This window comes from Canis lupus, chromosome 24 (assembly GCF_011100685.1).
Source record: "Canis lupus familiaris isolate Mischka breed German Shepherd chromosome 24, alternate assembly UU_Cfam_GSD_1.0, whole genome shotgun sequence".
Lineage (NCBI taxonomy): Eukaryota > Metazoa > Chordata > Mammalia > Carnivora > Canidae > Canis > Canis lupus.
The window spans coordinates 21,835,108-21,861,999 of NC_049245.1; the positions used below are offsets into that span (position 1 = coordinate 21,835,108).

Below are 26,892 nucleotides of genomic sequence, written 5' to 3' on the forward strand. Positions count from 1 at the left end.
TTAAAAAATTAATGTTTTTAAATTTAATCCAGTATATCCAAAATATTATCATTTCAACATGTAATGGATATTTTAAAATTATTGAGGTATTTTACCTCCTTTTTATTGTATGAAGTCTTTACCACCCAGTGTGCACTTTACACTTAGAGCACAGCTCAGTTCAGGAGCCACATGTCACTTGCTTAACACGTGGCTGGGAGCTACATATCGGACATCTCAGGTCTAGGAGGGAAGGCAAACAAAATAAGCAAATAGAAAAATTGTTTACAAATGCTCACAATTTTCAGGAAAGGAAATAGAAAGAGGCAGGAAGAACCTCTCTAAATAGGCAACATCTGAGCTGAGACCTGACATAGAAGAAAGGCCCAGCTATTTAAAGAGTAGAGAGATTTGGGATACCTGGGTGGCTCAGTGGTTGAGCATCTGCCTTTGGCTTAGGTCAGGGGTCCTGGAATCGAGTCACATATCAGGCTCCCTGCATGGAGCCTGCTTTTCCCTCTGCCTGTGTCTCTGCATCTCTCTCTTTCTCTCTGTGTGTCTCTCATGAATAAATAAATAAAATTTTAGAAAAAAAAAGAGTAGAGAAATTTCTAGCATAAGGAAGAAGATAAGCAAAGGCCCTGTGGTGGGAAAAGTTTGGCCTTAGTGAACGGCTAGTGGGACTAGGGTGGAAAGGGTGTGCCAAGGGGGTTGAGGCTAATGAGGGAGTGGGGAACCAAGACTACAGGACTGAGTATGGCCATCATGGGGAGTTTAGGTTTTCCTCCTCTGTGTGATAGAAAGCTGGTGGGAGAACGTAACAAAGGAGGCCATCTGTGTCATCTGGTTTACATTTTAAGTTGGTCACTTTGACCCTTATCTGGAATGAATATATTAGAAAGGTAAAACAGGGAGGCCAGGGAGGCAGTGGTGCCCTGGGACACAGCAGGAGCAGGGAAACTGGACAGAAGGGGACAGACTTAATATTTCAGCAGCGCAGCTGATGGGACTTTGCAAGTAGATTGGATGTGGGGGAAAGGGAGGAATTCTAGGACCATTCCCCATTTTCCTGCCTTGAAAACCACTGTTTGTGCCATGGAAGTGAGAGCAGGGCTTCATCTATTCAACAAATGTTTATCAGGCACCAAGTTATACAGGAAAGATTGCACCAAAGATGTACTGTCTGACGTGTGTTTCCTAGAATGCCCACCCCAGAGATGGCATAAGGAAATACTGACAGAGGAGTCCTCACACTAGTTCCTAGTCCTGGCCCTGGCCTTAGCAGCTCCATGGCCCAGGACAGGTGACCAAATGCCCCTAGGTCTCTTTCCTCATCCACTAAGGGGCAATAATTAACAGTGCTTTGCACTCTTACTTGGTTGTTGGAGGAATAATCAGGTCGCATGTACAAAGGAACTCCATCATGTTAAAAACCCTGTAAAAACACCAGATGTAGTTATTAAGGCTTAACACATTTGATGTCAATGAACTGTCCTGCCTTCGAAAGTGTTACCTGTCAAAAGTTCAATTTGCCTTAGATAAGTCAGGGAGAGATTATTTTATAAAACCAGGAATATGAAGATGCTAAAATGCAGGTCTCACTTTATCACTTCCTTGCTTAAAACCCTTTTGCGTGGTTCACTGTGGTTGGCAAAATAACCATCTCCCCAGAGGGGTCTATGCTCTAATTCCTGGAAATTGTGAGTACATTACGTTATATGAGTAGAGAGATTTAAGGCTGGAGATGGAATTAAAGTAGCTGATCAGCTGACCATGAGATGGAAAGATTGTCCTGGGTTATTTGGGTGGGCCCAATGTCATTCCCCAGGTCGTTGTAAGTGAGAAAGGGAGGCAGGAGAATCGAGTCAGGGGGGATCTGATGATAGAAATAGAGGTCAGAGTGGTATGATTGCTGACTTTTAAGATGGAAGGGGTCATGAGCCAAGGAAAGTGGATGGAAAAGCCAGGAAACAGATTCTCTCCCAGAGCCTCCTGGGAGCCCAGCCCTGCCGACACCTTATCTTAACCTAGTGAAACCTACTTCAGGCTTCTGACCTCAGAAGCTGTAAGCTCATACATTTGTGTTCTTTTAGGTCACTCAGTTTGTGGTAATTACAGCTGCTACAGCTGCAGTAGGAACCTAATACACTCACCAATGCCCTTAAGGAAAATGTTCAATCAAGGCCTTGTGGGATCTGGCTTCTGTCTCTGTAACTTTGAGTAAATTTCCTAAATTTTGTGAATCTCGGTTTCATCATCTGTAAAATGGAAGAACCTCTATAGGTCTGTAGTGAGATTAAGTGGGAGGATATATTTCAAGTTCCTAGTAGAGAGATCAGCACATGACCCATCATCATTATTATCATTATTACTATCATGGAACACCTGACCGGGAGTTAGGAGGCCCTGGTTCTGCTCCCCTCACTAGAGCTCTGTTTTCAGATTTGTAATAAAGGACAAAGGACACAGCAACAACATAGGGGTTTGGCAGCTTCATCTCTTCCCTCTTTCCCACTCTTTCCTGGTCACCCATCTGCATTTGCTTCCACAAACATGCTTCCCTCTCTCTGATTTCCAATTTTGCACACGCCGTTCCCTCCACCTGGAATGTTCTTCCCATCCCCTTTGCCAGACTAAATCCCATTTCCTCCTGCCAATCCTCGCTGACCCCAACTAAAAAATGGTTAGACCCCACTGTTAGACATTCCCAAGGCATCCTAAACTTCTCCCTCAGTCATGGTACTGATATTCTTTTCTTGTTAGGGCAGAAACCAAAAAATAAATCCAGGTAAGAATACCTTGGCCTATTCGCTTCAACTGTGTTGTTTAAATAAAACAAAACATTGCAAACAAACTTAAAATAGTTAAAGTTTCCTATCCTCTCTCCTCTTCCTTCACTATCGCTAGAGGAAACCACTATCAGGAATCTGGTGGCATCTTTCTAGTCTGTACGTTTTGTAAAGATTTTATTTATTTATTTATTTATTTATTTATTTATTTTTATTTATTTATTTAAGAGAGAATATGAGAGGGGAGGCGGGGTAGAGGGAAAAGCAGCCCTCTTGCTGAGAAGGGGCTCAATCCCAGGACCCCAAGATCATGACCTGAATTGAGGGCAGACACTTAACTGACTGAGCCACCCAGGCACCCTTCTAGCCTGCATTTTTAAACTTTTAATACCAATGTAACCATATTTTGTAGAATATACTTTGTTGTGTTCAAAATTAATACAAATTTCAACCTTTGAAAATATTTATCATTCTATAACTCTCTTTTATTCATTCAACAGTAGGTTTGGGGATCCCTGGGTGGTGCAGCGGTTTAGCGCCTGCCTTTGGCCCAGGGCGCGATCCTGGAGACCTGGGATCGAGTCCCACGTCGGGCTCCCAGTGCGTGGAGCCTGCTTCTCCCTCTGCCTATGTCTCTGCCTCTCTCTCTCTGTGTGTGTGACTATAATAAAAAAAAAAACAAAAAAACAGTAGGTTTGGAGGATATTTTTATGTTGATATAGATCTGGACCACTAATTTTTATCACTGCATAATATTTTTTTAGAATATATTCCATTTGGGGATCCCTGGGTGGCTCAGCAGTTTAGCGCCTGCCTTCAGCCCAGGGCGTGATCCTGGAGTCTCAGGATCGAGTCCCACATTGGGCTCACTACATGGAGCCTGCTTCTCCCTCTGCCTGTGTCTCTGCCTCTCTCTCTCAGTCTGTGTCTCTCATGAATAAATAAAATCTTAAAAAAGAAAAAAATATATTCCATTTTATTAATCCATCTCACTATGAGTGGACATTTAGATTGTTCCTAGTATTTCCCATAATTATAAGAGTGTTGCAATGAACATCCTTGTTAGGGAAAAATGTCCACCTTGCGCATTAGCTTCAAAGTGATAGTCTCTGGGTTGTACAGCTGTGTTCAGAGAGCCTGTAGGATATATGTCCAGTAGTGGAATCAAATTGTAAGTTGTGTGCATTTTCAACTTTATGAGATATTGCAAATTGCCTTATTAGTGTGAGTCTACCAATAGCATATAAAAGTTGAGTTTCCCTACATCCTCAAGGTGTCCTCCTCCTTTTAAAACATTTTTTAATTAATTAATTAATTAATTTATTTATTTATTTATTTATGTAGCTTGTCTTTTAATTAAACTTATAATGTCTTTTGTTATATGGCAGTTTAGATTTTGAGAAAGTCAGGTTAACTTTTTTCCACTATGACTTGTACTTTATTAAGAAATCCTAAAAAAAAAAAAAAAAAAAAAAGAAATCCTTTCCCACCTTGACATCATAAAATATTACATATATGTATATATATATATATATTTAAATATTTTTTCTAATAGTCTGAAGCATTTGTTTGCTGTATTTATTCTTTAGCCTATTTGAATTAGGCATCTATTTTTCACTCCTTTTTTTTAAAAGATTTTATTTATTCGTGAGAGACACAGAGAGAGGCAGAGACACAGGCAGATGGAGAAGCAGGCTCCGTGCAGAAACCCTGATGTGGGACTCGATCCCGGAACTCCAGGATCAGGCCTTGAGCCAAAGGCAGATGTTTAACCTCTGAGCCACCCAAAGCGTCCCTATTTTTCACTCCTATGGAAAGCCAGTTTCTCAATGCCATTTACTGAGTCCTCCATACTTTCCCCACTAATTTATGATGCCACTTCTATTGTACATTAAGTTAAAACACACACACATACACAAATACACCCGTATCTGTTTCTAGGATCCCCATATTATTCCACTGATATTTGCATTTCTTGGGTTGAGAAGGTCTCTCAAAAGTCCTAGTTGGATTTGAAAGAAATCACACATTTTTGATATTGAGTCTTCCTGTCCATGAACATGGTATATATATCCCTCCATTTATTCAGGCCTTTTTAATGTCCTTCAATGTTTTGTAACTTTCCCTATGAGAATATAAACTCCACAAGGGCAGATATTTGTTGGTTTCCTTCATTGCTGTATCTGTGAGGACAGAGTCAAGAGTGAGGCATGCCATAGAGTAGAGGCTTGATAAGAATTTGTCATTAATAAAATGTCTTGCATATATTTTATTAGATATATTCCTACATAACTTATATTTTGTTGCTGTGAAACATCACATTTTTAAAAAACAGTTTCTATTCAGCTCTGGTTAGCCTATAGAAGACCCAGTGCAGTGGAGAAGTGAGGTAGGGAAAGCAGGGAGCCAATACAGAGTGCGATGAGGAATAAGTTGCTACTTCAAGTTAGGTGCAGTGGAGAGAGTATCGGATTTGTGTTCTAAAAAGCTCTTCAACTACCTTGCCAAGAATGAGTTAGAATGGATAGGGCAGGAGTGGGCACTGGCAGACTCATCAGGAGGCTACAGCAGGAGTTGAGGTGAATCCTGTATGGAGTTGGTGCCTAAGAATTAGAGAGAGTGGCTGAGAAAAAGCAGAAGTCTGACTAGCTGCGTTACCAACTATCCAAATGACAAGGCGACTTAGTAAGGGATCCAGTAAGGAAACTTTGTACCGTTGCATTTACCAAAAGCTGACAACTTTTCAGACAGAGCGCTCTTAGGTCTAGCGAAATGCAGCTGGAGGAAGCGCTGGGCAGTCCGTGCCCGCCCAGGGCAGCCACTCTCTGGCCGTGTACGCCCCAGGGTCGCAGAGGAGAGGGGCTGGGAGAAAAAGGTCGAACGAAGTAAGAGGGTCTGGGCCTCCCGGGCGCGCAAGAGCTTTCGGGTGCTGGGATCAGACACTAGACTGCGAACCCTGCGAGGAGGAGGGCCTTTAGCTCATCCAATCAGAGAGGAGGATCCGGCCTCCATCACCTTGGCAACGGGACGCGGAGGCTGGAGCTGTTGCGGTGGCGGTTTGGGTCCGGCCCTGGTGAATCGTACCATGTCGCGCCCGAAGGTAGGAGTGCCGCGGAATCCAGATGCTTTCCTCGTCCTTAGAGAAGGGGGGAGGCCTCGGAGGCATTCCGACTTGGGGGGGGGGGGGGTCTCCGCGAAATGATTCTGGATCGAGTGGGATTTTCGGAAAACGATGAATTCAGAGAAGAAACTTCAAGCCCTGGCTGGCCGCGCGCCGCGGAGGAGCTGCACGAGTCCACCACCAGGCTTGCTCGCGGGAAAGTTACGAAAATCTGAGATTCTAAACTGTATTCAGCGATTTCTGTGACCCTGGGGGAACCTGAGAATTTTCGATTTCCTGACCTGGAAAAGCTCCTAGAAATCTATTCATCCCGCCTCCCCCTTGCCTACCCATCCATCCATTCATAATGGAATAGATGCCCATCCTAAAATGCTAATCAATGACTTCTCTAAATTCTTACCAATAAGGACACAGAAGTGAATTAGACAAGTCTCTGTCCTTTATTTTTATTTTTTTTAAAGATTTTATTTATTTATTCATGAGAGACACAGAGAGAGAGAGAGGCAGAGATACAGGCAGAGAGAGAAGCAGGCTCCATGCAGGGAGCCCGACGTGGGACTTGATCCTGGGTCTCCAGGATCACACTCTGGGCCGAAGGCAGTGCTAAACCGCTGAGCCACCCAGGCTGCCCAAGTCTCTGTCCTTTAGGAGTACACCGGCCAACTCACCCACTTTAATGGGAAAAATGTGACCCAAAGAAGGGAAAGGAATACTCTGGAATCCATCATCCTCCCTGCCATTAGCCTACTTCTTACCCCTTGTTCTACTTCTCATGAATTGGCACCCCCATGTCTTTAATTCCCTCTCATAAGAAAACAAAACAAAACAAAACAAAAAATGAATGATTACATTGGGCCCACTCAGGTAATCCAGGATAATGTCTCTATTCTAAAGTCAGTTGATTATATCTGCAACCTTAATTTCCCTTTGTAATGTAACGTATTCACAGGTTCTGGGATATTAGGACTTGGACATCTTTGGAAGAGCATTATTCTGCCTACCACAATATTCTATCATCGAATAATTGGGAAATGAAAATTTAAAAATATTATTTAAAATTGCATCACAGGGACACCTGGGTGGCTCAGCAGTTGAGCATCTGCTTTCAGCTCAGGGTCTGATCCCAGGAGCCAGGATCGAGTCCTGCATCGGGCTCCCTGTGAAGAGCCTGCTTCTCCCTCTGCCTGTGCCTCTGCCTCTCTCTCTCTCCGTGTCTCTCATGAATAAATAAATGTTTTTTTAAAATAGCATCACAAAATCAAATACTTATGAATAAATTTCATTTAAAACGTCCAAGACTTCTGTACTGAAAACTAGAAAATATTTTTTTATTTTTTATTTATTTATTTATTTTTTGAAAACTAGAAAATATTGTGGAAAGAAATTAAAGAAGACTTAAGTTAATGGAGAGATAGACCATATTCATGGATTGGAAGCCTTAATACTTGATAATATCACTTCCCAAAATGATCTACAGATTGAGTACACTCCCAATAAAATCCCAACACACTTTTTTGGCAGAAATTAACAAACTGATTCTAAAATTTATATTGAAGTGCAAATGACCCCCAATTGCAAAGATAATCTTGAAGAAAACAAAGTTAGAGGACTCATACTATCTGATTTCAAGATTTACTAGAAAACTATTATAGTTAAGATAGTGCAGTAGTAACTTAAGGGTAGACAAATAAGTAAAACAGTCTAGAGATAGACCTACATATACACAGCCAACTGAATTTTGACAGAAGAGTCAATGCAACTCAGTGAGGAAAGGAAAAGTGTTTCAACCAAAGACTGGATAAACATAAAGGAAATAGAACTGAAAACATGAAAGAGTATAAAATATATACCAAAAAAGAGTAGGACACCTTACTAGTGCTGGGGGAGTTACAGGGGCTTGAATGTCTCCTGGGATAAGAGTTCACTTGCTTTTGTAGGCGCTAATTTCTGTCAGTTTCATAAAGCAGTATCCTCTATCCCTTTCTAATGGTTCTTTTGAAGGATAGGATAGTGTGGTAAGCAGAATTATAGGTGATCCCCAAGATTCTCACCCCTTGTGTATGTACCTTGTATAATTCTTTCCCTTTCAGTGTGGGTGGAGCCTGTGAATTTGATGGGATAGTTACTACCATGATTATATGACATGCATCACATAGGACTCTATTGTGGATGACTTGGAGTGGGGAGGGTTGGAAGTCAGAGAAATGAGTTCCTGCTGGCCTGGAAGAAAGCAAACATCCATGTTGTGAATTGCCTAGGCGTCCATGTTGAAAAGAACTGCACGTGGCCTCTAGTTGCTGAGAGCAGTCCCCAGTCAACAGCTAGCAAGTAAACAGTAAAAGCAAATAAATCAGTCTGGCAACCTCAAGCACTGAACTCTGCCAACAATCTAAAATGACCTTGGAAAAGGACCCCAAGCCCATGTACGAGAACCATAACCCAGGCCATCACCTTGGTTGTGGCCTTGTGAGACCTGGCTAGAAGATCCAGCTAAGCCATGCCTAAGACTCCTGGCCAATGGAAATTGCAAGACATAAATTTGTATTATTTTAAGCCATCAAGTTTGTGGCAATTTGTTATGCAGTAATAGAAAACTAATGTAGATGACAAATCTGTCCAAGTTGCAATGGTCATCCTGCACAAGACTATTTTGATTTCTTTTTTCATTCCTGCCATTAGGGATCAGTCTACCAGGACTAAAGGAATGGTAGAAGCAAAATAATACCCACACCCCACTGAGTATTTGAACGGTCCATTTTGGGTGGAAGAAATTAACTTCGCTCTGAGCCTTTGACCCAGCCCCCTTCTGGACCATGGATCTAGTCAAACATTCAAGTTTCAGTTCCTTCTCACAGAGCCTGCTGAACTCAGCCCTCAAAACTGGGGTTCAGGGTTGGACCTTTGGAGCACTAAAAGCTAAGTCATGCCTGCAGAACAATCCTGTGAGGTGGGTCCTTGAACACTTGGAGATTTATTCCAAGGACCAAGTTGGTGGGCACATGCTGACCAGTGTGAACTTGGCCAGGCTGTTTCATGTCTCAGGAATTGGGCAATGTTGCATCTGATGGTTTGAGCCTTTTAATATCGGCAGTAAATTGAGCTGGGAAGGCAGGGTGGATATGCAGAACCAATTACATCACTTTCTTTTTCTCCTTACAGAATCAAAACTACAAGGGCCATGGACTGTCAAAGGGAAAAGAACGGTGAGTGGTCCCATGCAATCTAATAAATACAGAACTAACTTCCTTCCTTCTTTCCTTTTTCCATCTTTCTACTCCTTCTTTACTTCAATGATAATAATAATAATAATAATAATAATAATAATAATAAATGATCACTGAGCACTTACCATGTGCCAGACTAGTCATTTGACCTGTATAATCTTTTTGAGTCCTTACCACAATCCTTCAAAGTAGACATTACTTTTGGGTCAGATGGGAAAACTGAAGCTCAGAGAGGCTAGGTAACTTACTCAAGACTATAGGATCAGTTAGTGCCAGAGCCTGTTGGGCTCCAGGGCCCATGTGGTATCTATCTATGCCCTCCTGCTTCCTTCAACAACCACATGATGACATGATCACTCCAATGTCAACTCTGCTCTGGTCCTCTGCTTCCCTCTGCAGCAGTAATCTGGGTGCAGAAGTCAGCACCTCATTGGATCCACTAAATGGAATCTACTCATACAGAGCAGGAGAGAGCAATGTAGACTTTCCTGAAGTATTTTTGTAGGGAGTCAGAGGAGGTTACATCGCATACACTGTGACACATATTTTAGATATTTCTATTCTATTTCATTCAATATTTCCCTCTTTCGAAAGTCACATCTGGCAACACTGCCACTGAGGAGGGCATGCGTGGTCTGTGACCCTTCCCTCATACAGCACACATCAGAGCAATTCAGCACTCTTCCAGATGCTGATCCTACACTTACACACCTGTGCCTGCTCTAACCAAAAAAAAGGGCACTTCAGTTACCAGGATATGTTTTATTAGTCCAGACACCAATTAGAAATGTGTTTATCTACAAGTAATAGGAAACCCAACTAGTAGTAGCTTTAAAAAAATTGTATTAAATTTCCTCATGTAACAAAGAATCTGGAAGACTGGTGCAGTGGTTCAACACTGTCAGAGTTAGTGCCCTTGTGATTCTCTTGATCTTTTCCCTATGGACACCCAAAGGGTTGCTACAGCTCCAGCCCTCATGTTGAGATCAAGATGGGAAGAAGTGAGGAAGTAAGTCTCAAGCCACATCTCTTTCTCTCTTTATTTTAATCAAAAGAACCAATGCTTTCCAAGAACCCACCCTCTTGAGCAATCTTACATTTTTATCTTACTGACCAGAATTGTGTCACATGGACACCTCTAGCTGCACGAGACTAGGAATATAAGTTACATAGATGATGTTATATTATTATTTTACGTGCTGCTTTTGTCACATAAAATTATATTTTCAGTATTCATGTTGGTGCATGTAAGTCTGGACACATTTTAACTACTATATGTGTTCCATTGTATACCACTAGCTATTTATCTACTTCCTGTTGAAAGGCCTTTAGGTTTTGTCTTAGTATTGATTTCCTCCAGAAGCAAGCCTTGAAACAAGGATGTGAGAGCAGATTATTTGGAAGGTCAGAAGGTGATTCCAGTAAGCATTGGCAGGGAAATGAGGATGTGAGACAGCTAAGGGAAAGAAACCAATAAAAGGTGCATTACTGACAGGTTATTGTGGTGGGCAGGTGGGGCTCAATCTGGGGATTCCTAGGAGCTAGCACAGAAGACACTGCAGACTTATCCAAGGTGAGCGATGAGGAGCTGGAGGATTAATCCATCACCTCCAGTTGTCACTGGTTGTGTGCTGTTGGGGGAGGGGACTTTGGATCTACTTTAAGCACTGGCTGAGCAGACTCTGGGAGCCAGAAAAAGTCCTCAGGCAAAAAGTTGCAAGTGCTGGCAGTGGAAAGCCCTCTGACTGACTTGCACAGGAATGGAGAATGCCCAAGGGACAAGGGTGGACTACCAACTGTGTGCTGTAGGTTATTTCCATAAAAAAATATTGATAGTTATAAATGAGCATCCCTGCCCAGTGCATACATAAGGTATCTATCTTGAGTACAGAGCTAGGATGGAACTGCCAGGTATAGAGTATGTGCAAATTCAATTTTACTAAATACTGTCATGTAGTTTTCCAGAGTGCCTTCTACCAGCAGGAGAAGAATTTCCAATTTTAGCACATTGTTGCCAAACTTGGACTTTTAGATTTTTGCCAGTCTAATGTGTATGAATAGTACCTGACAGTTTTAATATGCCAAATTGCTCTCTAAAGATTTATCCAATTTACAGTTCCATCAGTATTATAGGATAATTATCATTTCCACATTCTTGCAAATGCTTGGTATTTGTCTGGTTTTAAACATTTTCCCCAATCTGATGGATTTTGAAATTGTTTCTCTTCATTGTTTTGGATTAAGTTTTAAATGCTCCTTACTTTACTACTTTAGAGCAGTGGTTCTTAACATTTGAGGCCAGGATTTCTTTACTACTTAAAAATTATTGTGGACTCATTAATTTTTGTGCCAATATCATATTAGAAATATTGTCAATATCATATTAGAAATTTAAAGTGATAAATTAAAAATATTAATTCATTTAAAAAGCAACAGTGTACTCTACCTGATAGCATAAATAATGTATTTTTATGAACTTTTAAAAAAAGATTTTAATTATTTATTTGACAGAGAGAGAGAGAGTACAGGCAGGGGGAGCAGCAGCCAGAGGGTGAGGGAGAAGCAGGCTCTCTGCTGAGCAGGGAGCCCGATGCCAGACTCAATCCTAGGACCTTGAGATCATGACCCAAATGTAAGGCAGATGCTTAACTGACTGAGCCACCCAGGTGCCCCTATTTTTATGAACTTTAACTGTATTCTCCCTCCCCCAAATTTACTAAAATGAGTAGTAATTGTTTTTACACTTTTTGTGAATTTCTTTAATGTCTAGCTCAATAGAAAACATTTGGCCTCCCAAATCTTCTGGACTCAGTCTGTTGTGATATGTTGTTTCGGTTGAAGAACGGGAAGAAAATCCAGCCTCACAAAGATATGTAGTTGGAAAAGAGAGAACTTTGCGTACTTCTGAAAGACGGTTGGGGACCCTGAGGAATACTGGGACCACTCATCAAGAATCACTATTCTAGGTGCATATTAACAATATGCATCCTCAACTCATCACTGTCTATTAGGAATCAGTATTGTACCACTTCCTGCACAACACAAGAACCCTAGAACAGCATGCTCTATTTACTCCCCTCTGGTCCTTTATGCTGTTGTTTTTGTCATGTATTTAAACACTAAAGAAAATTCTTCAGGCAGAAGGAAAATTATACCAGATGGAGATTCAGACCTACAAAAGGACTAATGTGTGAAGAGAGAGAGAGAGATTGATTTTCCAAAGATCGTAAACCCTTTCCTCTGACTAGTAGGTTGGGAGCTGCTTATCTGATTCCTCCTAAAGCTGAGTGGAACATGGACTGGACTGAAGCTTTAGTTACACTGAGTTCACTCCAAGCACAACCCCCTGTACTGCTGTTTTGAGCTTTTGCTCTGTGAGGGGGTTAGAGGGCAGTTTGGGTTTTGTTTGTTTGTTTATTGTGGTTTTTTTTTTTTTTTTGGTTCACTTTTGTACTCAACGCTGCCAGTACACACACCCCATCAATGTGCATGAGTATGGTTTTTCTCTCAGCTTTACTGTGTTCTCTATGGGCTTCTTTCTCAAGCAAGTTTAATGCAATGTTGTTTTGGTTTGGTTTGGTTTTGGAATGGGGCTCTTTCAGATTTTGATTTGTTTGGCCACCCTATGTATTGCCTGAGGTCAGCTGCTTTCTCCTGGAGCCTGCAAAGTTTTTTCTCCACAGCTGGCTCATTCCTCCCCTTGCCCACACTCAGATACTCCCCAAACCTAGAAAATGCTGTATCTCACTGCTCCCTCACGAAAGGCTTCTTTCTCTCCAGAATCAGTTCATCAAGTTTTCTTTTGTCCATTGCTCTCCACTAGCCCCATAGTCAAGTGTGATATCTATTTTGCACATTTTTTCCCTTGTTGTTACTGTAGGACTGAAAATTTTTCACATCCTTTCATATTGTGACCTGAAGCAGAAATCCTCTCCTTGGTATTTTAATTTACTTGATTGCTGGGAAGGTTGAGGATCTTTACACCTGTGTATTAGTAAGTTTTCTCTGCTGTGAATTGCCTGTTCATATCCCCTAGGCATTTTTCTATTGAGTTCTTTGTCTTTTTCTTAATGATTTGTAGGATCTCTTTATGTACTTGGTCCTAAAGTCTTATGGATTGTAAGTATTGCAAATATTTTATCTTAATCTATAGCCAGTCCTTTATTTGTGGTATATTTTGTTACAGAGCTCTGTTTACGTACAGAAATGTGCATACATCATAACTTTACAGCTCAATGAATTAGCTTTTTTTTTCAGCTCAATGAATTTTCATCAACTTATTATACCCACATTAGGAAACAAAAATCATCAACACCCCAGAATGCCACTCATGCCCTCTCCCAATCATTCCCCCGCAAAAGTAGCCATTATCCAGATTTCTAAAGGTGTGTTAAATTTTTTAAATTAAATATTGACTTTGAGAATCATGGATTCCTATGCAGTTGTAAGAAATAATACAGTGAGATCCCGTGTGCTCTGTACTTGGTTCCCCCAGTGGTAACAGAGAGTAAAACTATACAGTAGAGCATCACAACCAGGATATTGACATCCGTAAGGAAAATTCCCAAAGCCACCCACAAGGATCCCTCATAGCCACACCCATTCCCTCCTTCTCCTTCTGCCTTCTCCCACAGTCCCACCCTCACCCTGTCCTTAATGCTCCGCAACTGCTAATCTGTTCTCCATTTCAATGATTTTGTTATTTCAAAAAGTTATATAAGTGGAATTGTACAGTATTATAATAACCTTTTGAGATTGGCATTTTTCACTTGACATAATTCCCTAGAGATGCATCCAGGTTGAATGTATAAATATTTCACATTTTTATTGCTAACTAGTATTCCGTGATATGGATAGACCACTATTTGTTTAACCATTCACCTGTTGAAGGACATCTGGGTTTGTTACTAGTTTGAGGCTATTATTTTTTTTAAGACTTTATTTATTTATTAATGAGAGACACAGAGAGAGGCAGAGACATAGGCAGAGGGAGAAGCAGGCTCCCCATAGGGAGCCTGATGCGAGACTCCATCCCAGGATCCCAGGATCATGACCCAAGCCAAAGGCAGACACTCAACCACTGAGCATTCCAGGTGCCCCAGTTTGGGGCTATTATGAATAAGGCTGCTACGAACATCCTGGTACAGGTTTCTGTGTGATCCTGAGCAAGCGTTCTGTTGCCTTTCTTGCAGAGAGCAGAGAGCATCAATCCGATTCAAGACCACTCTCATGAATACTCTCATGGATGTCCTTCGCCACAGGCCAGGATGGGTGGAAGTAAAGGAGTAAGACACCTCCCCAGCCCCTGCCAACCTCATCCCTCCTTCCCTTTGCCTCACAGGTCCTTGTCTCCCTCTGTTTTCTCCCAGTTCCCATTAGTGGCTATTGGGACTTGTGCAAAGGGACCAACACTTATTTAGGACTCAAAATGTATCAGGTGTCTTATGGACACCCTCTGTCTTTTTAAGCCTTCAACCATCCTGTAAGATATGATTATGTTCAGATGTATTAAGTCAATTGTTGAAGGTCACACAGAACATAAGAGTCAGAGTGGGGTTCACATTCAGTTCTATTGGACTATTCCACAGGCAGTGTTCTAGAGCTCTCCAGAATCAAGAAACGCAGCCATCACCCACTAGCTGGCTTGACTCCAGTGACCTGGCAAGTCCAGGTCAAGGGCTGCTCTTTCCTGGTTACTTACTAGTTCTGTGATCTTGAACAAGTTACTTGACCGCAAGCCTACATTTCTTCTTCTATGCTAGGCCCTGGGGATACTGAGATGAACAAGCATCCAATGCCTGGCACATAGTAGGTGCTAACGTAAGTTAGGGTTAAGATTTGGATGCATGTAACAGAGACCCAAAGTAAAAGAGGCTTTGACAGACTGGAAGTTATTTTTGTCTCCCATTGAAGTTCAGATGTAGGAAGTTCAGAGACAAGACAGTATAGAAATTTGGATCCATCCACTTCCATCTTTCCATTCTGCTATCCTGTCAGTGAGGTCCTTGTCATCAGGGTCTAGGGTAAAGCTCCACCATTACATCCAGAGTCCAAGCAACAGTAGGTTGGAAAAAGGCAAGAAAATGCATCCCCTGCCCTTGAAGAGCACAGCCTAGAAGTCTCTCACATTGGCCAGAACTAGGCTTAGCTGCAAAGAATCTGGAAAATATAATCTTTATTTTGGAAAATGTGGATTACATTGTCCCAGCTAAATGTCGGGAAATATTTATTATTTTTATTAAAGATTTTATTTATTTGAGAAAGAGAGAACAGGAGAGAGAGAGAGAGAAAAAAAAGAGAGAGAGAGAGCACGAGCAGGGAGAGGGGCAGAGGGAGAAGCAGACTCCCTGCTGAGCAGGGAGGCCGATGTGGGTCTTGATCCCAGGACCTGAGAGATCACCACCTGAGCTGAAGTCAGACACTTCACCGACTGAGCCACCCAGGCAACCCTAAATGTCAGGAGTTCTATTACTGTAGGGAGAGGATAGATATGAGAGGCGTGAGCAAGCAGCTGCCCTGACATGGTACTCAGTAAGTATTGTTGCTTAACAATAGCTAAGCCTGTTAGACTCTCTTTAGCACTTTACTTGCATCACCCCTGAATCATTCAGCAGATCTTCTGGGAGGTGCTATTATTGTACCCATTTACTGAAAGTCGGAAAACTGGACACAGAAGAGTTAAAAATGCCATGTGTGAGGTCACTTGACTTGGCTAGTCAGGGCTTGAGCTAGGACTGCACCTGGTCAGTCTGGGTGCAGAGTCCCAGGCTTGTCTCCACCCTGTTCTAGCAGCCTGTCTGTGAATGAGGAAACAAATGAGTGTATGGGGGAATCCATGATTCCTACTGCCTGGTACTGGAGTCTAGTCTCATCCACATGGGGCTTCAGTTACAGCTGTCATTTTTTACTTAAGAAAATGTTGAGGGGGGATCCCTGGGTGGCTCAGCAGTTTAGCGCCTGCCTTCGGCCCAGGGCGTGATCCTGGAATCTCAGGATCGAGTCCCACATCAGGCTCCCTGCATGGAGCCTGCTTTTCCCTCTGCCTGTGTCTCTACTTCTCTTTCTCTCTCTCTCTCTCTGTGTGTGTGTGTCTCATGAATAAATAAATAACATCTTAAAAAAAAAAAAAGAAAATGTTGAGGGGTGCCTGGGTGGCTCAGTAGTTGAGCATCTACCTTTGGTTCAGGTCGTGATCCTGGGGTCCTGGGTTCGAGTCCCGCACTGGGCTCCCTGCAGGGAGCCTGCTTCTTCCTCTGCCTATGTCTCTGTGTCTCTCATGAATAAATAAAATCTTAAAAAAAAAAAAGAAAGAAAAAAAAGAAAATGTTGGAAGCAATCATGGTGGCGCCGTTTTATATATGCCACATATATTTCAAGCACTTCCTCTCTGCACCACAGCTGTGACATCAGATTTGACAGATTAGTCTGGCTTTCTGTCCCCCTCTTTGGTATGGTGGTGAAAAACCAGGTCAGAATTTGGGGTGAGGCAGACCTGGGTAAGAATACTGATGCTGTCATGGCCTCAGTGAGTAGCATCATCCTCATCTGAGGGCTCCAGGGATGATTGTTGTCACTTTTTGAGGCTGCTCTGATGAGTCAATGAGAGGAGGGCTTTTTGGACTGGGAAGGGCTTGCAAATGTTACCTAATTGCACTGCTTGGTAATGTGGGCTGGGGGTGGCAACACAGATGCTTCCAGCACCCAGGCAGGTAACATGATCAGGTGAGGTTGGCTAGTTGTCATGGGCCATAGAATGTGGTGGGAACAGTGATCTGGAGAGGGTGTGCTCCTCACTCCAGCTAATGGGCGCCAGGAGGCATCAGGGCTCTGTGTAGCTGATCAGCTGATCAGCCTGGATTTGTGTAGGAACATTTCTCTAGTTCTCACTCTGGCCCCACAAAGCACATTGTAGGCAGCCATCGCCTTAAGACTCCTCATGAACATACTGCTGCTTGCGCCTCCGCTTTACCTCCCTGGGCCCCAGACCTCCAGCAATGCTGAAGTCCTCATGTGGTGACCTTTGTCCCACCCACCCGCAGTGAAGGAGAGTGGGATTTCTACTGGTGTGATGTCAGCTGGCTCCGGGAGAACTTTGACCACACCTACATGGACGAGCACGTGCGGATCAGTCACTTCCGAAACCACTATGAGGTGAGCTGGGTAGGCTGGGGGACTGAGTCAGCCAAATCACATCACTGGATGTGGCCATGAGCAGGGGCTGGTGTGGGAGTGCAAGGACCAGAATAGAAAAATGTAAGGGAATTTGGGGTACATGCCAGGTGGGGAACATGTATATAAGATACATGATGATCTAGGAGTGTGAGAGAGTAAGGATCTAGTACCCCAACAGGCTGTCTGCGGTGGTGGGGACTGAGGTCACAGTCTGGTTGGCATTTCAGCACTAGAGATGTGTGGGGTGAGGCCCGAAGGAGCAGGATGTTTGAGCCATCTGGTATTTCAGAGGAGAGACAGGTTGAGCAACTGAGAGCCTAGAGATGGGAGGGAGGTTTGGGAGGAACCAGACCACAGAGATGGGACCAGAAGAGCCAATGATGCTGAGATTTGAAAAGGCTAGTGCAGCTTAGCAGTTAGAAATATGAACTTTGGAGTCAGACGGGTCTGGGTCAAATCCCGGCTGTGCCTCCTTTAAGCTGGGTGACTCCAGGCAACTGACTTAACCTTTCTGACTCTTGGTTTTCTCATCTGTAAAGTAAGGATAAGTATCGAACAGCAGGCTCTCAAAGTTACTCTTACTGTGATTGTTATTTTGTGGGCCAGAGGCTGTGGGGCCAGTTGGGCTGGTTGGGCTGGAAGGTGGAGCAGGGCAGTGGGCACAAGCTTGCTCACCCACCCCGCTGCCCAGCTGACCCGCAAGAACTACATGGTGAAGAACCTGAAGCGATTCCGGAAACAGCTGGAGCGCGAGGCGGGAAAGCTGGAGGCGGCCAAGTGCGACTTCTTCCCCAAAACCTTCGAGATGCCATGCGAGTACCACCTGTTCGTGGAGGAGTTCCGCAAAAACCCAGGAATCACTTGGATCATGAAGCCTGTGAGTGCTCAGTGCCGGGAGCAGGGGGTGGGGGCTGTGGGGGGAGGCCTTCCCAGGCACCAGACGGAGCAGGGCTCCTTCATAACTCTGCCTGGCTTTTCTGCCTTCGATGCACCATCTGCCTCTTCCCAAGGGCTGACTTCATCTCCATTCCTTTGCAGTATGTGCACCCAGCCCTGACTGCTGGTACACATTAGATGCTCAATACATGTTTACCAGGTGAATGAGTGATCCCCAGGAGCCAGGGCAGGGAATCCAGAGCCATGCTAGAGCTCAGATCCCCGCCTCTCTTCTGACATGAACGAGATGGTGGTGGCCAGGTCATGCCAAGCACGTTACTTGCTCTGCTTGGTTCTCAGGACAGCCCTTGGGAGGAACTATTAAAGATGAGGAGACTGAGACGCATTTATTCAAACCTTCCTTAGATACTCACTGAGCACTTGCTGCGTGCCAGACCTAGACCTAGGCCCTCAGCACGTGGGAAGTGGGTCTCTGCCTCCCTTGGGTGCAGACAACACAGAGACATCTGCATGAGTAGAGCTGTGCTAAGTGTCAGTAGGAGGCTCTCTGCTGCTGAGCAGGCTTTGCTGAAGGGGCACTGGGCTCTGAGACCAAACCCTTTGGTTCAAATACTGCCTCTACCACTTACAACTGTCTGACCTCAGGCAGATTACTTAACTTCTCTGTGCCCCAGTTTCCCCATCTGCAAAGTGAGACTGCAGTACCTGCTTCATAATGCTCTTGTGTGATTAAGTGAATTAATGCAGGTAGAGCTCACGTTAAGCACTCCGTAAATGACAGCTGCTACAGTTGTTATTATTATTAAAAGAATTAGTATTGGCTGTGGCCTGAAGGATGCAGAAGGGTCAGTCTGGAAAAGGGCAAAGGTAGGGAAGAGCATCCGGAAGAGGGAACTGCATGCACGGAGGCCTTGCAGTAGCCCTTCAGGGATTAAGAAACTGAGTGGAGGGCAAGGGTGGCAGAGTCATTACCAGCCTCTCTATTCCTCCTTGAGTCAGGGCTGGTTTCTCACCACAAAGCCACCAGAGCCTCAAATGGCATCATCGAAGCCCCCTGCTATTTTCCGGGTTTGGGAATGTGCCAGGCCCCAGGAAGGGAGCTGTGGGGAGCAAAGAGGGGGGCAGCCTTCCTTGTGCAGCTGGGGCTTAGGGCCACTGTTGGCCGTTGATTATTTAGCCAATAGCACAGGTGCTCAGAAAGGCAGACGAAAAAACAACTTGGATGCTCCCAACTGGGTCCCAGGCAGTATTTCCCCGGGCCTCCTGCTTCTGTCCCTGGTGAGGCCCCAGGGGAGGCTTGTACCCCTTCTCTACAGCCAGAGCGGAGGGGGTTAGGCAGAAGAGAACTGCAACCCACATGGCGGTTCCAGCTCCCAGCATTATCCTCCCAGACAAATGGTAATTTGTGCTAATTGGGAAGAGCAATCGCATATTAAGTTGATTCCTTTCCCAGCCCAAGGCCTTTGTTAGAGGCAGACACAAGACGGCTGTAATTAAGAGGAGGCATCTTGGCTGCTCGAGTGTGTTCTCGCCCCTGCAGAGCTGCGCCACCCTATCTGGGGGGTGCGGGGTGCAGAGAGTGGGCTCTAACTCTGTCCTCGCTGCTTAAGAGCCGTCTGACCTGGAGCACGTTCCTCCACCCCTCTAAGTCTGCGTCCTCACCTGTAGGTAAAGTGGAAGTAACCAGTCTACCTACCTGAGGGGATCGGGAGAGAATCCAGTGAAGCAATAAATGTTCTATACATGAGTTATACAAGTTATATAAAGGGTTTGGCACTTAGGTGTCCAGTCCTTGACCATTTTTCCTGGGATTTCCAAGAGCCCAGGCAACACCTTCTCTTCCCCTGCCCCTGGAAAGCACCAGGTCAGCACTTCCCAAACCCGAATGTGCCCATTGGGCACCTGGTTAAAGGCAGAGGCTGATGCAGCAGGTCCAAGTAGGGCCTGTGAGTCTGTATTTCTGACCCCTCCCAGGTGAGGCCCTTGCTGCTGGTCCGTGGACCACACTTTGAGTTGTGAGACTGTAGAGATGTAATTCTCAAACCTGAGAGTGCATCAGAATTTCCTGGAGAGCTTATTAAGGCCTCCTACCCCCATCCCTCAGTGTCTGATTCAGTAGGCCTGGTATGGGGTCTAAGAATTTGTATTACTTTCTTTTTTTGTTTGTTTGTTTAAGATTTTTATTTATTTATTCATGAAAAACACAGAGAGAGGCAGAGACACAGGCAGAGGGAGAAGCAGGCTCCATGCAGGAAGCCCGACATGGGACTCTATCCCCCAACTCCAGGATCACATCCTGGGCCGAAGGCAGGCGCTAAACTGCTGAGCCACCCAGGGATCCTCCTCCTCTTTTTTTTAAGATTTATTTATTTATTTGAGAGAGAGTGTGTGCTGGCACAGAGAGAGCTGAGGGAAGGGCAGAGGGAGAGAGAATCCTGAAGCAGACTCCCCTGCTGAGCGGGGAGCCCGACATGGGGCTCAATCCCAGGACCCTGAGATCGTGACCTGAACCATAGCCAAGAGTTGGATGTCCACTCAGGTGCCCAAGAATTTGCTTTTCTAACACGTTCCCCAGTATAGCAGCCAGGATTCTTCAGAGTAGCAGAACCCTGAACCTCTGAACTCGAGTTCTGGGATCCTATTGTTTGGATTCCTTTGGGATGGGGAAAATGTAAAAAAAGAAGAAAAAATAGGACAATAGTCCAAATTTAGAAAATAGAGGGAAAAAAATCCTCAACGTCCCCACTCTTCCCACAAGGCCTGTCTCTGGGAGCTATTGTGTCCTTGCGCGCCCACACACAAGAGTTTTCGCATAGTTGCCGAGGTGGGGCCGCGAGGGCAGCCACTGACCTGCCTTTTTCCTCCGGCCATCTCCTCTGCACAGTCCCCTAGGGCCCCTAGGGCCTCTCCAGTGGCAGCAGAGCAGGGGCGATGAAGGGGCGAGTTGGACTCAGAAGGGAATGAGAAGCATCGTCCCCTCTATGCTATCCATCTCAGGGACCCCTCTTCCCACAGAGCTGAGCCCCAGCCTAGCTCAGAGCTCTGCGACCACTCTCAGAGCATATAAACAAGCCCTTAGGTTTGCCATTTAAAAGCCCAGGTGATGTAAAAATTGCATCGATCCGAACTTCTTTTCCATCTGAACATTCTCCCCTCCTACCAGCTCAGGCCCTCTGGGTTGGCAGGAGGTAAGAAGGAGCCAGACCATGGGACCACCTTTGCTGGTCTAGCCTCCCTCATATGGCTGGGGGGCAGGTGCTGGTTGTCAGGGCCCCAGCCTGTGCATCAGTCCTGGAGGCCTGTCCCCCAGTCCCTCTGTGTCTGGTTTCAACACTTCACTCAGGGCCATGAGCATCTTGGGCAACCACTAGGCTATTCCTGGCTCGGGTGGCCTCTGTCCAAATTGTAGGAAAAGAAGAACAGAATTTAACATTTTGTTTCTCAAGTTTACGCCATCAGAGCTTCTCAAACCTTTGCACTGCAATCTTCTAAGAGTTGGGGGATGCTTTGGGCAGGAAGTAACAGAAAACCCAAATAACAGGAGCCCAAACAAGAGGGCAGGGGTTCTGAACGGTTCTCATGTCTTGGGTATCTTTGGCATCTGGTAGAAATAGTGTTTCGCTCTGTCACAAAATAGTGTTTTTATTTTTATTTTTATTTTTAAAAAAGATTTCTTTCTTTCTTTCTTCTTTCTTTCTTCTTTCTTTCTTTCTTTCTTTCTTTCTTTCTTTCTTTCTTTCTTTCTTTCTTTCTTTCTCTTTCTTTGTTTCTTTCTTCTTTTTCCCTTTCTTCTTTCTTTGAGAGAGAACGCAGGGGGAGCAGCAGCAGAGGGAGAGGGAGAAGCAGACTCCTTTCTGAGCAGGGAGCCCGATGTGGGGTTCTATCCCAGGACCCCAGGATCATGACCTGAGGAGAAGACAGATACTTAACCAACTGAGCCACCCAGGCACCCTACAAAACAATGTCTTTGAAAGGATAAAGGAATTTTATTATAAAAGGAAGCAACTATATTGAAAAACAGTTAAACAAACAATCTGGGTCCTCTGAGAAACAGATGCCAAGGCAAGACTGAACATGCCAGTTCTGCCTGGAAGGAATAGGGGGAGGGAATGGGGAGAGCTGGGACAGTTGTCAGACCCCAGTGAGGGAGAGAGGGGAGGAAGAGAAGCACCTGGAGGCCTTGGGGAGGCCTCAAGCCAGAGGAAGTCCTCTCAGGAGCAACCCAGCCTTCATGGCCCCCAAGGTCCTCAGCCAGTAGCAGGAGCAGCCCCTGCGAGAGAGGCCTGGCGAGCACAGTGCAGCTGGCAGCAGTCCAACACTGTCCTGCAGTCAGGGACCTGCTAGTGCCTCTCACGACAGCCACACAAACTGTGAAATATTCTTTCTGCCCTAGCAGTTTCCTTGACAGCTAAAGAGAGGTGGCGCCTCGGTGGCTCAGTCTGTTAAACACCTGCCTTCAGCTCAGGTCATGATCCCAAGGTCCTGGGCTGGACCCTGTATTGGGCTCCCTGCTCAGTGGGGAGCCTGCTTCTGCTTCTCCCTCTCGCTCTGCCCGCCACTCCCCCTGCTCATGTTCTCTCAGTGTCTCTCTCTGTTAAATAAATAAAATCTTAAAACAAACAAACAGCTAAAGAGAGTCTAACAGCAGGCTCCAGAGTTACCATAATTTCGAAGTCATAATGAGTATAAACAATATTTTGAGATGTCTGCAACCACTCTAACGTGATATATAAAAATAACAGATTTCTTTTGAGAGTGAAGTCACAGGCGCGGCTACTACTGTTGTCTGCATTCATGATGGAAAGTAATGGGAAAAACTGGTTAGGATGAAAAATTTTCTTCTTACTCAAGCTTACAGATGCCAGGACACTTCCTTTAATGATGGAAGGTCAACGCCAGAGATGACTCAACAACACTGGGCAGTTCCCACCCGGAGGACTGGCTGCTCCTCTGGGTCACAATGCAGCTGCCACAGCTTTAGCTTTGCCTCTTCATGCCTCTACCTGCTGCAGGAATAAAGGAACACCCTGGTCTTGTGTGCCCTTTGAAAAAGATGCAGACTTCCCAGAGATCACAGCCGCAGACTTCTGGCGCCTGCTGGCCCATGTCTGAAGCAGTCACTTGGCGGTGGGAGCATGGGACCACTGGGAAGGCTCAGACTCCCAGAGGGCAGGGCCACAGGGAAGAAGTGATCCAAATGGGGTTCTGTTGGGAGCACCTGGCTGGCTCAGTTGGTGGAGCACGTGATTCTTGATCTCAGGGTTGTGAGTTCAAGCCCCACGTTGGGGGTAGAGCTTGCATCAAACAAACAAAAACAAATGGGGTTCTGTTAGCAGAGAAAGAAGGGAGGTTTTTTCCCCCTACTCAGGGTTGTTGAGTAGACCACCAACCATACGTGTAACACCCAATGCATGCCATGTGACGAATGCCACATGATGAATTGCCCCATCCCCAGAGTGGGCAGTGGCAGCGGGCCGAGGGCCATGAGTGGCCACAGGCCGTGCAAAATCAAAGTATGGCTTATCCTGATAATCCATTCATATTATTTTCCAGTTAATTTATCTTTTTATAAAAGTAATATATTTTACTCCCAAATTATCAATTAAGATGGATACTCCCAGGAGTAGGGCCATGTCCTTTGTGTGATTTTGTGTACCCCTTGGCACTTTGCAGGATGTGCATGAGCCTTGGGCTTGTGAAGCACAGATTTAATTACCTAGGTTTGTCACCTACTGGTTGGGTAACCTTGAACAGAGCACTTGGCCTTGTTCCTTGGTTATCTTGGCTGCAAAATGGGGATAGTATTAATGCCTACATCGGGGATTTTTTTTTTGGCGAAGCTTTAGCAAGGTAATGTGTGTCAATCTTGGAAGCATCTGCCATTGTTATAAACCAATCCCCTAAAGTTAGTGTTCTGGTTCTTTGCTGAACCCCAAAACTCAGTGGCTTGAAACAAAAATCATGTCTTATTTCGTTCCGAGCCTCCAGTTTGGGCAGCACTTGACAGGGAAGGCTCATCGCCATTCCAGCATCTACTGGGACGGCTCCCGCGAGGGCTGGAGGATCCGCTTCCAAGCTGGCTCATTCACTCAGCTGGCAAGTCGGGGCTGGCTGTGGGCTGGGAGCTTAGCCGGGGTGGAGGGCTGGAAGACTCAGTTGCCCTCCATGTGGGCCTCTCCATATGACCTGAGCTTCCTCCCGGCACGGTGGCTAGGTTCCAGGGGCAACCATCCCCAAAGAGAGAGCTGTGTGGATGCTGTCTTGCCTTTGACCACCCAGCATTGGCATCCACACAGCGACACTTCTGCCATACGCGATGAGTAGAGACAGTCCTAAGTGCTCGCCCAGATTCAAGGGGAGGGCACACTGACTTCACCTCTTGATGGAGGGTGGGGGGTAGTAAGGTTGTCGAAAAACATATGGGACTGGAAATATTTTTGTGACTGTTTTTGCAAACTACAATCTGCTGGAGCTAGATAGTAGGTGATTTCCAGTCTTAACAACCATGATGTATCACCAACCGGGAAGTTTATTTTCCACTCTTGAAGATTATTCCCTTAGGAAGGCATCTTCTGGAATAGGCATGTTTGCTAACATACCAACAATGCTTCAGACAATAAAGGCATCTTACCTCATCTCACAAAAAAGGTAGGAAGTTCCAGGCTTGGGGATGGGCTCAATGATACTGTTAAAAGCTGAGGTTCCTTATCTGTCTTACCCGTCTTATCACTCTGCATCTTCAGTGTGTTGGCTTTCTGCCATCAGATGTGTCACCGTGTCACATCATGATGGTGTGTAACAGTTGTAGGCCTCACCTCCTCAGACTGTGGCATTCAAAAAAAGAAAGGAGCAAGGCGTTTCTTTGTTTCCCTCCCTCCCTCCCTTCCTCTCTCACTCTCTCCCTCTTTCTCCTCCTCCTTGACCCTGATATTTTTTAACAAAGAAGAAATTCATTCTCAGAAGCCCCAAAGCCCCAAGCAGATGACTCTGTTGGTCTCATTGGCCAGAGCTAATCACGTGTTTCCCAAGAGCTGCAAGGGTGGCTGACAAAACAGGTGTGTGCTCTTTCCAGCCTCCTGGTGAGAAGTGGGCTCTGCGGCCAGAGAGAAGGCAGCCAAGGAACGTGGGGGTGGGGGTGCCAAGATCAAAAGGCAGGATTCTTAATAAAACTTCTTAATTGAGGATCCCTGGGTGGCGCAGCTGTTTAGCGCCTGCCTTTAGCCCAGGGCGCGATCCTGGAGACCCGGGATCGAGTCCCACGTCGGGCTCCTGGTGCATGGAGCCTGCTTCTCCCTCTGCCTGTGTCTCTGCGTCTCTCTCTCTCTCTCTCTGTGACTATCATAAATAAATAAAAATTAAAAAAAAACTTCTTAATTTAAGTTTAGTACACAGAATATGCCAGAGTTGTGCTCAACTTGGTACATTTTCACGAGGTGAGCCCACCTGAGTAAGAAGCACCCATAAACACAGCGGTGCCAGCCCCTCAGCAAGTCCCTAACAGCATAGATCCATCTGTCTGCCTCTGTTCTTTATATCATGGGAATCATGAAGTATATCTGAGTGCACCTAATTTTTCTCCCTCAACATTACGTTCAGGACTTTCATCCTGACCAGTGCAGGTGACTGTACACTGCTCATCATTATTGCTGTGTACTGTTCCATTGTGTGAATATTTATCCACTTGGGAGTTTCAAGGTTGGCGCTATTACGAATTGTGCTGCTATGGATAATCCTATACGTGTTCATGGGCACCCTCGTGCATGCATTTCTGCCGTATAGGTGCCTAGGAGAGGAACTCCTGGGTCAGAGTGGGGTAGGTGCCTATGTTCAATTTTATTGGATGCTGCCCATTTCCAACAATGTACACTCCCACCAGAAGTTGTGAGTTCGTCTCTCCACAGCGTCACCAACACTTGCTGTTGATCATTTTTATTTTTTTTAATTTTTAAAAAATTCTTTTTTAAAGTTTTTTTTTAAGGTTTTACTTATTTATTCATGAGTGACACAGAGAAAGAGGCAGAGACATAGGCAGAGGGAGAAGCAGACTCCCCGCAGGGAGCCCGATATGGGACTGGATCCCGGGATTCCAGGATCACGCCCTGAGCCAAAGGCAGACGCTCAACCACTGAGCCACCCAGGTGCCCCTATTTTTTAAATTTTTATTTATTTTTTATTTAAAAAAAATTTTTTAAGATTTTATTATTTATTCATAGAGATGCAGAGAGAGAGAGAGGCAGAGACACAGGCAGAGGGAGAGGCAGGCTCCATGCAGAGAGCCTGGCGTGGGACTTGATCCCGGGATTCCAGGATGACGCCCTGAGCCAAAGGCAGATGCTCAACCACTGAGCCACCCAGGTGCCCCTATTTTTTACATTTTTATTTTATTTTTTATTTTTTAAATTTTTACACTTCATCTTAGCCAAAAGACCGAGAAGTGAATTATTTTTTTAATTTTTTAAAAAAGATTTTATTTACTCATTTTAGACAGACAGAGCCAATGGGGAGGGGCAGAGAGAGGGAGAAAGAATCTGAAGCAGACTCCACACTGAGCCCAGAGCCCAATGTGGGGCTCAATTCCACTACTGCTGAGATCGTGCAGAAACAGAGTTGGACACTCAACCAACAAGTGAACCCACTTAGGCGCCCCTATTGTTCGTTTTTATTTTTAACCACTCTCAAGAAGCATGCAGTGGTGTCCTCTTGGAGTTTT

The 26,892-nt window shown here is 45.0% G+C and overlaps 1 protein-coding gene and 1 long non-coding RNA gene across 8 annotated transcripts in view; one reads left to right on the forward strand and one right to left on the reverse strand.

Annotated features, from left to right (window-relative positions):
* TTLL9 (tubulin tyrosine ligase like 9) overlaps positions 1-26,892 on the forward strand; it is a 47,540-nt gene that overhangs the window by 1,920 nt on the left and 18,728 nt on the right. The window contains exons 1-7 of one of the 7 annotated variants that reach the window (XM_038571933.1): positions 5,793-5,868; positions 9,049-9,092; positions 11,884-12,079; positions 14,306-14,398; positions 17,153-17,264; positions 17,977-18,162; positions 24,171-24,278. In XM_038571933.1, the coding sequence (XP_038427861.1) occupies positions 14,343-14,398; positions 17,153-17,264; positions 17,977-18,162; positions 24,171-24,278 (462 nt within the window). In that variant the 5' untranslated portion in view covers positions 5,793-5,868; positions 9,049-9,092; positions 11,884-12,079; positions 14,306-14,342. Of the gene's footprint in view, positions 1-5,751; positions 5,869-9,048; positions 9,093-11,883; positions 12,080-14,305; positions 14,399-14,803; positions 14,934-17,152; positions 17,265-17,976; positions 18,163-24,170; positions 24,279-26,892 lie in introns of those variants that run through there. The other 6 variants (XM_038571934.1, XM_038571930.1, XM_038571932.1 and 3 more) reach the window with 6 other exon arrangements.
* On the reverse strand, positions 93-6,020 carry LOC111092258. Its single transcript, XR_005377740.1, has 3 exons — positions 5,495-6,020; positions 1,355-1,414; positions 93-222 (listed from the first exon to the last, which is right to left on the reverse strand). It is a non-coding gene; the product is annotated as an uncharacterized LOC111092258 (long non-coding RNA).